The 12,765-nt window shown below is 42.5% G+C and overlaps 1 protein-coding gene across 2 annotated transcripts in view; it reads left to right on the top strand.

The window, feature by feature from the left end:
* Positions 1–12,765, top strand: part of LOC122556786 (serine/threonine-protein kinase 32A-like) — a 303,260-nt gene that overhangs the window by 76,700 nt on the left and 213,795 nt on the right. For both annotated transcript variants that reach the window (XM_043703955.1, XM_043703956.1), the window contains exon 3: positions 9,466–9,617. In XM_043703955.1, the coding sequence (XP_043559890.1) occupies positions 9,466–9,617 (152 nt within the window). The remainder of the gene's footprint in view (positions 1–9,465; positions 9,618–12,765) is intronic.

Genomic DNA, 12,765 nt, shown 5'->3' with positions numbered 1-12,765 from the left:
CAGGAATGAGGCTTATGCCCGAGACGTCGACTCTCCTGCTCCTTTGATGCTGCCTGAGCTGCTGTGCTTTTCCAGCAACACATTTTTAAGTAAGAGATAAGCTATGTGTCAATTTATATAAAAAAAGGAAGTGCTGGAAAAGCTCAATAGGTCTGGCGCCATTTGAGAAACAGACATTTCTAATACAATCTGACATCTTTGAAAATGAGGAGGAATTCCTGAAGAAGAACTTATGCCCGAAACGTCGATTCTCCTGTTCCTTGGATGCTGCCTGACCTGCTGCGCTTTTCCAGCAACACATTTTCAGCTCTGATCTCCAGCATCTGCAGTCCTCACTTTCTCCTTGAATATGAACAGGGTCAAGATCAAACTGGAACTTAGATTAGATTAGATTACATTACAGTGTGGAAACAGGCCCTTCGGCCCAACAAGTCCACACCGACCTGTCAAAGCGCAACCCACCCATACCCCTACATTTACCCCTTACCTAACACTACAGGCAATTTAGCATGGCCAATTCACCTGACCTGCACATCTTTGGACTGTGGGAGGAAACCGGAGCACCCGGAAGAAACCCAGGCAGACACGGGGAGAACGTGCAAACTCCACACAGTCAGTCGCCTGAGGCGGGAATTGAACCCGGGTCTCTGGCGCTGTGAGGCAGCAGTGCTAACCACTGTGCCACCGTGCCGTCCACAATCTATATCTATATCTCTAATATCTCTTATCTCTAATAACTTGCCATTGTTGCCTATTTAGTGATCATATGGGGAGGTGATGACCAAGTAGCATTATTGGTTACCTAGGTTTCTCAATTAACAGTCTAATGTTCTTGGGCCATGAGTTGGAATCCCACCATGGTAGCTGGTGGAATTTGAATCACATAAAAAAAATCTGGAATTAAGAGACTAATGGTAGTTATGAAGCCACTGTTAATAATTGGAAAACCCCATTGGTTCACTAAACCCTTTAGAGAAGGGAATCTGTCATCGTTACTTGGTCTGGTCTGCATGTGACTCCAGACCCATAGCAAAATGATTAACTCATAATTACTTGAGCAAACCATTCATTTGTAACAATTTCTGCAAAGTCTGAAAAAAGAAACAAAACTGGACTTCCCACACACAGACTGCTGCTGTTCAAGAAGGCAGTGCACCACAACTAGTAATGGAAAAATAAATGTTGGCCAAGCCAGTGATGCCCACGTCCTGTGAGTGAATAAAAAAAATCATGATGGTGGATGGAGGATGCGTGTGGAACTTTATTTCAGCAAAAGTCCGCGCAGGAAGAGCAGCCAAAAAGATAGATCGAAAACAAGCCAGAGAAATTAAAATTGAGTTGTATTCTCAGCAGATTTCTAATAGAGGAATGAGGACATTGTTTGAAATTAATTAGACTGTATGTTGAGGCCAAGATGACATCTTCCGAGTCCATGAATAATGCATTGTTATGAAATTGTTTCTTCCTAAAGGGAATATATCCCCTGGATGTTCGCCAGAATGCACAGTCATTTTGCAAAAACCACTTTCATTAATTCATCAGGCATGTATCAGAAGTCAGTAGGCCACTTTTATGGACATAAGTAGTCGGCATCTTTCCTATAGCTCCATGTGTAAATGACACAAAGTTGGGAACTCAAAGAAACTGGTTGTTTACCAATGAAATAGGAATACAGCCACATTCATAACAGCCCCCAATCAGTGTGGCTTACAGACAGTATAGGTTGGGAAATCATAAACTTTCTGCAACTGATTATCTGCCTCTTAACTAAAGAAGTGGAAAATCATGAGATTCAGGTCCATTTCTCTATCAACACTGTTAGCGAGTACCCAATGAGTGCCCCCTCATATATCTTTTATATTGTATGTCATTATCCAAATGCAGCCTCCCCTTAACTTTTATTTTAAAGAGATGAGAAAATTATGCTCAACACTTTGATGACATTAGATCATTTCTCTGTATTTCTTTCTTAGGAGTCATTGCCTGAAGAAAGAAGTAAGTACAGGAGGGAGAAAGAAGTAGAAATGTATTCTGATGAGATATGATGAAAATGTGATAGGTGGAGGCTCAGGTGGAGTACCAGCAAAAAACAATTGTCCTGAATGCTCTCTTTCTGTGTTCGAGAGAATCAGGAAAATAACTTTAGCCAAGATTGCAACCAAAGTTATGATAAGATTCTCATAACTTCTTCATGACCCTCTAAACAAATGGAGGGAACAAAATGTTTTCAACCTCCACTTTTGGTAGGTCTTGGTTGAAGACCGTAAGACACAGGAATAGAAATTAGGCCATTCCTGATGAAGGGCTTTTGCCTGAAACGTCGATTTTCCTGCTCCTCGGATGCTACCTGACTTGCTGTGCTTTTCCAGCATCTGCAGTCCCCACTTTTGCCTAGAAATTAGGCCATTCAGCCCATCGAGTCTGCTCCACCATTCAATCGCGGCTGATAAGTTTTTCAACCCCATTCTCCTGCCTTCTCCTGTAACCCTTGATCCCCTTTTCAGTCAAGAACCTATCTATCTCAGTCTTAAATACACTCAATGACCTGGCTTCCACAGCCTTCTGTGGCATGGAATTCCATAGATTTACCACCCTCTGGCTGAAGAAGTGTCTCCTTAGCTCTGTTCTAAAAGGTCTTTCCTTTACTCTAAGGCTGTGCCTCTGGCCCTAGTCTCTTCTGCCATTGGAAACACCTTTCCAAACTCCACTCCATCCAGGGCATTCAGTATTCTGTAAGTTTCAATTAGATACCCCCTTAACTCCACCAAGTATAGACCCAGAGTTTATTTGAAATGGGTCACGGACTAATAGCAAATTACAGAAAGGCTTGTGATGCCTTTATATTCTGGTTGTATTGAGATGTCCTTTGCAATTGTGTTTTCCATTATTTAGGGATAATTCAGCCATAAAGTGTTTTTGAAAGGCATCATTTCTAAAAATTCCGTACTGTGAAATGTGTAAATTGAACAAAAAGTGTGACAATAGCAGAAGCAAAACAATGGATTAATGCTGTGGACAATAGCTAGAGAATAAGTAATTAACTATAAGGGTAATTATACACAACTGTAATGAACTGAAATGAACTTAAATAGTGGAGTACTTCCCAAAAAGATAGAAAAGAAGAATTCTTTAACATCAATAACAAGGCCATTCATTAAATCAACTGCATTTATCAACTTTAAAGCTGAAAAGTTTGTCCTGAGGCTCTTAAAATGCTCAATTATTATTGAATTTGATCTTTTGTAGGCTAAAGCAACAATGAAATCTTACAAATAACAAATAAGTAAGTAATCTGTTTTTGGAGATAAACTCATAGAACTGTGAAAAGTTCCTTTCTCCTTTTTGCCCATTCTAAGAGGAGGAATAACACGGAAATATTAAAACTATAGAGTAGCAATATCAGCATTAAACTACAATCTAATAATAAAAGGGAATTACATATGATTACATTCCAAAACTTTACAGACAGGAGATTTAAGGGATAATGATCTAGACATTGCTTTCTCCTCTCTTCCAGCAAGAACATGTTTTTATAACAATAAAGATACTTGTGATCATACATGATCCAAAAAGCATTGGATTTTGCACGAGAACATTCTAGCAAAAGGCTAGAGGTTATTTAACTGTTACATCCGGGCCATAGTAAGGATTGTTGCCTCTTTTGGTTAACCAATCCAATTAGTCCCATTGCCCTATTTTTCATATAACCTGGATATTTCAAGAACCGTGAGCAGCACAGTGGGTGGGCGGCACAGTGGCTCAGTGGTTACGCTGCAGCCTCACAGTGCCAGGAACCCAGGTTCGATTCCTGCCTTGGGTGACTGTCTGTGTGGAGTTTGTACATTCTCCCCATGTCTGCATGGGTTTCCTCTGGGTGCTCTGGTTTCCTCCCACCTTCCAAAGATGTGCAGGTCAGGTGGATTGGCCATGCTAAATTACCCATAGTGTTAGGTACATTAGTCAGAGGGAAGTGGGTTACTCTTCGGAGGGTCGGTGTGGACTTGTTGGGCTGAATGGCCTGTTTCCACACTGTAGGGAATCTAATCTAATCAAAATGCTGGAGAAAAGTAACAGGACTGGAAGCATCTTTGGGCAGAGAAACAACATTAACATTTCAAATTCAATACAACACTTCTTCGCTCAGAGTCCTAGGATCTCAATTGTCATGTTGAATCGGACAGTCCAGAAATAAAAGATTCCACCCAACTAGTGTTTATACAGTAGGCGAGCATCCTCACATTCTTCTCCATCTAACCTGGGGACACAATGGCCTGCTGGTCTTAATGCTAGAATGTTAGTTCAGGGACACAGGTTCAAATTCTGCCAAAGCAAATGATGGAATTTGAATTCAATAAAAATTTCTTGAAATTCAGAATGTACTGAACATGAAACCATTGACAATTGTTGGAAAAGCCCAACCAAATTACTCATGTCCTTTAGGGAAGGAAATCTGCAATCCTCACCTGGTTTGGCATATGTCTGACTCCAGACCCACAGCCCTCAATTGCCCTCGGAAATGACCGAGCAATTATATCAATTGCTGTCAAGTTTTAACAAAGAAATGAAACTGTATGGACCGCCTGGCGGAGACCTCGGCACCAGAAAAGACGATGACAGAAATGGTCCTGTCAACCCTGCAAAGTCCTCCTTATTAATATCTGAGGGCTAGTGCCAAAATGGAGAAAGGTATCTCACAGGCTAATCAAGCAACAGCCTGTCATAGCCATACTCATGGAATCACATCTTACAGACAATGTCCCAAATACCAACATCACCAAATGCTGAATATGTCCTGTCCCCATAATATACAGATGGGAGGAAGTTGCCCTGAAGCCCTCAATACTGACTCCGAACACCATGAAATCTCATGGCTTCAGGTTGAACAGAGGCAAGGAAACTTCTTACTGATTATCACATACTTCCCTCCCCTGGCTGATGAATCAGTACTCGAACATGTTGAACAACACCTGGAGGAAGCAGTGAGGGTGAAAAGAGTACAAAATGTACTCTGGATATTTCCCCCATGTCCACTACCGATCAAGCTGGTTAGGTTCTAAACGACATAGCTGCTATGCTTGGTCTGCGGCAGTTGGTTCAGGGAACCAACAAAAGGGAAAAACATACTTAAGCTCATTCTGACCAGTCTGCCGTTTGCAGATATATCTGTCCGTGAGTGCTTGTAAGAATGACGATTGCACAGTTCTTGTGGAGACAAAGTCCCAGCTTCACATTGAGAATACCCTCTATTGTGTTGTGTGGCACTATCACTGTGCTAAACGAGGCAGACTTTGGACAGACCTAACAACTCAAGGCTAGACATCCATTAGACACTGTGGGCCATCAGCAGCAGCAGAACTGTACTTATAGCGCAATCTGCAACCTCATGGTCTGGCATGCCCCCACACAACTATCGCCATCTAGCCAGGGGTTTAGAACGTGCAGAACATAGAACATTACAGCGCAGTACGGGCCCTTCGGCCCTCTACGTTGCACTGAACTGTGGAACCAATCTGAAGCCCATCCAACCTACACTGTTCCATTCTCATCCATATGCCTATCCAATGACCATTTAAATGCTCTTAAAGTTCCACACCCCTACTACTTTCTGAGTAAAGAAACTACCTCTGACGTCTGTCCTATATCTGTCACCCCTTAATTTAAAGCTATGTCCCCTCGTGCTCACCATTGCCAAGGCTCTCAACTGTCCACCCTATCTAACCCTCTGATTATCTTCTATGTCTCAATTAAGTCACCTCTCAACCTTCTTCTCACTGATGAAAGCAGCCTCAACTCCCTCAGCCTTTCCTCGTAAGACCTTCCCTCCATACCAGGCAACATCCTAGTAAACTCCATATGAACTCATTGCAAAGCTTTCACATCCTTCCTATAATGCAGTGACCAGAACTGTATGCAATACTCCTAATGTGGCCACACCAGAGTTTTGTACAGCTGCAGCACAATCTCATGGTTCTGAAATTCAATCCCTCTCCCAATAAAAGTTAACATATCAACCTGGGTGGCAACTTTCAAGAATCTATAGACCTGTACATCTACACTACCAAAAATCTTATCATTAGCCCAATACTCTACATTTCTGTTACTCCTTCCAAAGTGAATCACCTCACCCTCTTCCGCATTAACCCTGGCTCGATGGAGAGTGCAAGAGGGCATGCTAGGAGCAGTACCAGGCAAACTTAAAAGAAAAATTGTCAACCCGGTGAAACTCTATTCCTGATGAAAGGCTTTTGCCCAAAATGTCGATTTTCCTGCTCCTCAGATGCTGACTGGCCTGCTGTGCTTTTCCAGCATCACTTTGATCTAAACTCTGGTGTCCAGCATCTGCAGTCCTCACTTTGCCATCCTGATGAAATTACCAGGGACTATTTGCATGCCAAACAGCATAAGCAGCAAGTGAGAGACAGAGCTAAGTGACTCCACAACCATCAGTTTGAAGCTAAATTTTGCAGTCCTGCCACATCCAGTCATGAATGGTGTGGACAATTGAACAACTCGCTGGAGGAGGAAGCTTGAAAATATCCTTATCCTCAGTGATAGAAGAGCCTAACACCTCAGTGCAAAAGATAAGGCTGAAACATCTCAGCAATCTTCAGCCAGAAATGTCGAGTGGATGATCCACCTTGGCCTCCTCCAGTGATCACTAGCGTCATACATGCTAGTCTTCAGACAATTCAATTCACTGCATATGATATCCAGAAACAGTTGGATGCATTGGATACTGAAAAGCCTGTGGGCCCTGCTAACATTCTGGCAATGGTACTGAAGACTTGTGCTCCGGGACTTGCTGCTCCCTGGCCAAGTTGTTCCAGTACAGCTCCAAGACTGGCATTTACCTGGCAAAATAGAAAATTGACCAGGTATGTCCTGTTCACAAAAAGCAAGACAAATTCCACCCAGTGAATTACCACCTCAACAGTCTACTCTCGATCATCATTAATGTGACAGAAGCTGTCATCAACAATGCTATCAAGCAGCACTTGCTCAGCAATAACCTGCTCGCTGCCACCCAGTTTGGGTTCAGCCAAGGCCGCTCAGCACCTGACATCATTACAGCTTTGGTTCAAAGATGGACAAAAGAGCTGAATTCCAGAGGTGAGGTGAGAGAGACAGCTCTTGACACCAAGGCTGCATTTGACGGAGTGTGGCACCAAGGAGCCCTTGCAACATTAGCATCAGTGGAAATCAGGAAGCAAACAAGGTGGTTGGAATCATGCCTGGTATACAGGAAGATGGTTGTGGTTGTTGGAGGTCAGTAATCTCAGCTCCAGGACATCTCTGCAGGAGTTTCTCAAGGTACATGAGCATTCATTTCAAGAGGACTACAATACAAGAGCAGAGATGTACTGCTGAGGCTGCATGAGGCTCCAGTCAGACAGCATTTGGAATAATGTGAGTATTTTTGGGCCCCATATCTAAGGAAGGATCTGCTGGCCTTGGAGGGGGTCCAGAGGAGGTTTACAGGAAAAATCCTGGGGATGAAGAGCTTGTCATATAAGTGGTTGAAGACCTAGAATCTGTAATCAATGGAGTTTAGAAGGATATGGGAGGATCAGTTGAAATTTAGAATACTGGGAGGCCTGGATAGAGTGGAGAAGATGTTTCCACTAGTAAGAGAGACTAGGACCGAGGGCATAACCTCAGAATCAAGGGATGACTTTTTTGAACTGAGATGAGGAAGAATTTCTTCAGCCAGAGAGTGATTATTCTGCGGAGCAGAGGGCTGTGGAGGCCAGGTCATTGAGTGTAATTAACACAGAGAGATGTCCCCAATTGGTAAGAGGATCAGGGGAATGGGAATAAGAAACTTATCAGCTATGATTGAATGGCCTAATTCTGCCCCTATACGTTATGGTCTTATTGGTAGTGTCCGAGGCCTGACCATCTTCACTTGCTTCATTGATGACCTTCCATCCATCATAAGGTCAGAAGTGGAGATGTTCATTGTGTGGGACAAGCATCAGTGTTCAACACCATTCAGGATTCCTGATACTGAAGCAGTCCATGTTCAAGCAGAACTAGATCTGGACAATATCCAGACTTGGGCTGACCAGTGGCAAGTAGCATTTGCACCACACAAATGCCAGGCAATGAGCATCTCCAATAAGAGACAATCTAACCATCGCCCCTTGACATTCAAAGGTGCCACCATCAATGCATTCCCCACAAACTGCTTCCTTGGGGCTACCATTGACCTGAGACTCAGCTGGACTTGGCATATAATTATTATGGCTACAAGAGCTGGCCAGAGATTATGAATGCTGCAATGAGTAACTCAGCTCCTGACTCACCAAAGCTAATCCACCATCTACACGTTACAGGTGAGAAACATGATGGAATACCTCTCTGTTGTGTGGATGAATGCAGCTCCAACAACACTTGAGAAGCTTGACACCATCCAGGACTAAGCAGCCCACTTGATTGGCAGCACATCCACATGCATCCACTCCCTCAGCCACCAACACACAATTGCAGCGTTATGGTCTACATCGCCGAAGATTCTTAGACAGCACTTTTCAACCCACAAGCAGTTCCATCTAGAAGGACAAGGGCAGCATGCCACCACCTGCAAGTTCCTCACCAAGCCACTCACCATCCTGACTTGGAAATATATTGCCATTCCTTCACTGTTGCTGGGTCAAACTCCTGGAATTGTCAGCCTGCAGGCATTGTGGATCTACCTACAACTCAAGAACTGCAGCAGTTCAAGGAGGCAGCTCACCACCATCTTCTCAAATGTAACTAGGGAATGGCAATAAATGCTAGTCAGCCAGTTATACCCATGTGCAATGAGTGAATTAAAAAAATACGCAATCCACATAACCTTCTCATTGAGGGCTTCCCAATCAGGGTTGTGAGCTCAGAGGAAGCAAAGGTAGACATTCAGCTGCAAGGCCCCTTTGAATCCTTATTTTCTTTTAATAGTTGACATGCTGAACTGACTAATCTTTGAGATTTAATTCCTGCACCTAAAAAGAGAAAGTTTTAATTAACTCTTGATGGAAGGAGCAATAGGGTATAAATTGTTGTAAATGCATCAGAGGAAGTGGCTCTGACTGGAGACGAAGCAGGAATGAATTTGATGTAACCCACCCAGAGAGAAACTGATGGACTCAGATCAACAATTACTTATCAAATTTTACTCTTGTTAAAGACAATTTCCAACCATTAATGGCTTTTGTTCTTTAGTAATGTGAAATGGGTAGTAATTGGTAGGTCAGAAACAAAAACAGACATTGCCGGAAAAGCTCATCAGGGCTGGCAGCATCTGTGGAGAGAAATCAGAATCAATCAGTTCTTTCGTTTTTATTTAGTAATTAGTATGTGTTGCCCCAGCTTCTATGGATTTCAGTTGGGCACAAGCTACCCATCTTCCTGATTTGTATTTTAGTGCATTCACCCAGAGCTATCTCTCACTTTCTTTAATTGTATTTTGTTTGTGATTTCCAGGTCTGCATTGTGCAGAAGAAAGACTCGAAGAAGATGTACGCCATGAAGTACATGAACAAGCAGCAGTGTGTAGAGCGTAATGAAGTGCGGAATGTATTTAAAGAGTTGCAGGTTATGCAGGGTCTGGAGCATCCATTTCTTGTCAATTTATGGTAAATTACTGCTAATTGTAAGATGCATTTAATTGTCTTTTGATGAATTTCATAATAGTTGATCCATTAGAAGAATCACCCCCTGAGTTTTGTGTTACTGACTAATGCTTTGATACAATCTGCAATACTAGTCTTTACGCATCTTACTTCAATAAATACTATCAACTTAGTCTGTATTCCATATATCCTGCCTGCCTATTTGGATTCTAAAGATCATATTTACCTATCTATTCTGTATATCCTATTGACCGATCTTTATTTGTTTACTCTGTGTGTCATATTTACCTATCCCTAAGTTATAAATCGGGAGGTATTGTGGCACAGTTTTAGCCTTGCTATCTCTGGGCTAGAAATTCCATTTTGAAAACCAAGACCAGAACTTGTTCACAATGGAAAATGTATTTGTAACATGGTCAAATATGATGATTATCAGACTTTAAAGCTTATAGTTTCAGGTCGGGCAGTAAGAGCAGGAGAGACTCTTGGTCAGCCATCCTTTAGAAGGCAGTGGAAAATCATTGCAGTAATTTGCCTGGTCCATTGTCAATGAGGATACATATGGCAAAGATATCATTTTCTTATCTCTTAACTGTATTCTGAATTACATGCATGAATTCCAAATTCTGAAACATGTTTTTTAACCATTCCAGATACTGGCAAATAAACGCCAATGCAATATCACACTGAATAGCACTAAAAAAGCAAATTTAAAGATGAACGGCATAAGAAAAAACATGTATATTTTATATATTTCGTATATCTTAGGGTGTGTATATAACAAAGGAAATAGATGGAAAGTCTTCATTTGATGGGAAAGGTTCTGATGCAGTAAAGGTTGATTTTCCAAACTCGGTAACATGCCAATTATAATGTCTTATTTTATTTTATGTGAAATTTTATTGGCTTCTCATTTGATGCGTAATTCTATAATCCAAATTCTATTTAGGCAAGAAAGTGTAGTATCAGTTCCAGGAGGGGGTTTCACATCATTTTGACTTCACAGTAGCTCCACTTAGGAACCTTCTAAGCTGCATGTTTAATGCTAGCAGATACTTAATGGGACAGTTGGCAAATTGATAATAACATTTGCATACAAATAAGCAGAAAGTTTAGTGTTATCATCTTTGGTAAGCTGCACAGATCTGATTTACTCACCTTGAATAGCTCTCAGTTGATATTAGCCTTAATTTGGTATATGAGGTACAATATTAGAATGGAATAATTTTGAAGTCCTGTATTTAGCTACACATTACCCCATGGTGGAGGCGGGTACTGCAGATGCTAGAGATCAGAGTCAAGATTAGAGTGATGCTGGAAAAACTCAGCAGGTCAGGCAGTATCTGAGGAGCAGGAAAATTGATGTTTCAGGCAAAAGCCCTTCATCAGGATTGAGGCCTCATTCCTGATGAAGGGCTTTTGCCCGAAACATTGAATTTCCTGCTCCTCGGATGCTGCCTGACCTGCTGGTCTTTTCCAGCACCACTCTAATCTTGACTACAATTTACCCCATGGTAATTCTCCATCCTCTCTGCAACCAGACTTAATTTTGTCCTGCACCCTTTACTCTTCTGATTAATACTTACTTATCACCATTTCCCCATCTGATCTCTCTCATCTCCCTACCAAAATTCTTTCTCCTCCTTCCCAAGACCATCACCTTCCTTTTCTCCCTCCCAAGCTTAGATTAGATTAGATTACTTACAGTGTGGAAACAGGCCCTTCGGCCCAACAAGTCCACACCGTCCCGCCGAAGCGCAACCCACCCATACCCCTACATTTACCCCTTACTTAACACTACGGGCAATTTAGCATGGCCAATTCACCTGACCTGCACATCTTTGGACTGTGGGAGGAAAGCGGAGGACCCGGAGGAAACCCACGCAGACACTGGGAGAATGTGCAGTCACTTGAGGCGGGAACTGAACCCTGGTCTCTGGCGCTGTGCGGCAGCAGTGCTAACCACTGAGCCACCATGCCGCCCACAAGTCTATCTCCTTTTCCTGTACCTCCTTTCTAGGTTGTCTCCAACTCGAGCCAACTGCTTCATAGGACTCCTCTATCTGTCTCATTCCAAAGATAGAATTGGCTACAACATTAGATATTAAATTCTCTGAGTGATAGGAAACAGAGAGTAATGATCAATGGATATTTTTTAGGCTGAGGAAGATTTGTACTTGAGTTACCTAGAGGTCAGTATTGGGGCCATTGCTTTTTTTGATACATATTAATGATTGGATCTCGGTGTGCCGGGTAAAGTTTCAATGTCAGCAGATGACGCACAATTTGGAACAATTGCAAAATGTGAGGAGGAAAGTGTGGTGATCAAAAGACATTGACAAGTTGGTGAAATGGTGGCAGATGAAGTTCAGTGCTGAGAAGTGTGAAGTGATAGAGTCATAGAGTCGTAGAGATATACAGCATGGAAACAGACCCTTCAGTCTAACCCATCCATGCTGACCAGATATCCCAATCCAATCTGGTCCCACCTGCCAGCACCCAGCCCATATCCCTCCAAACCCTTCCTATTCATATACCCATCCAAATGCCTCTTAAATGTTGCAATTGTACCAGCCTCCACCACTTGCTCTGGCAGCTCATTCCATACACATACCGCCCTCTGTGTGAAAAGGTTGCCCCTTAGGTCTCTTTTATATCTTTCCCCTCTCACCCTAAACCTATGTCCTCTAGTTCTGGACTCGCCAACCCCAGGGAAAATACTTTATCTATTTATCCTATCCGTACCCTTCAAGATTTTGTAAACCTCTATAAGGTCACCCCTCAGCCTCCGATGCTCCAAGGAAAATAGCCCCAGCCTGTTCAGTCTCTTCCTATAGCTCAAATCCTCCAACCCTGGCAACATCCTTGTAAATCTTTTCTGAACCCTTTCAAGTTTCACAATATCTTTCCGATAGGAAGGAGACCAGAATTGCGCGCAATATTCCAACAGTGGCCTAACCAATGTCCTGTACAGCTGCAACATGACCACCCAACTCCTGTACTCAATACTCTGACCAATAAAGAAAAGCATACCCAATGCCTTCTTCACTATCTTATCTACCTGCGATTCCACTTTCAAGGAGCTATGAACCTGCACTCCAAGGTCTCTTTGTTCAGCAACATTCCCTAGGACCTTACCATTAAGTGTATA

The sequence above is a fragment of the Chiloscyllium plagiosum genome, chromosome 14, assembly GCF_004010195.1.
Source record: "Chiloscyllium plagiosum isolate BGI_BamShark_2017 chromosome 14, ASM401019v2, whole genome shotgun sequence".
In the NCBI taxonomy this organism is placed as follows: Eukaryota; Metazoa; Chordata; class Chondrichthyes; order Orectolobiformes; family Hemiscylliidae; genus Chiloscyllium; species Chiloscyllium plagiosum.
Note: the sequence above shows the minus strand (reverse complement) of the source record. Positions and strands in the feature narration are given on the sequence as shown.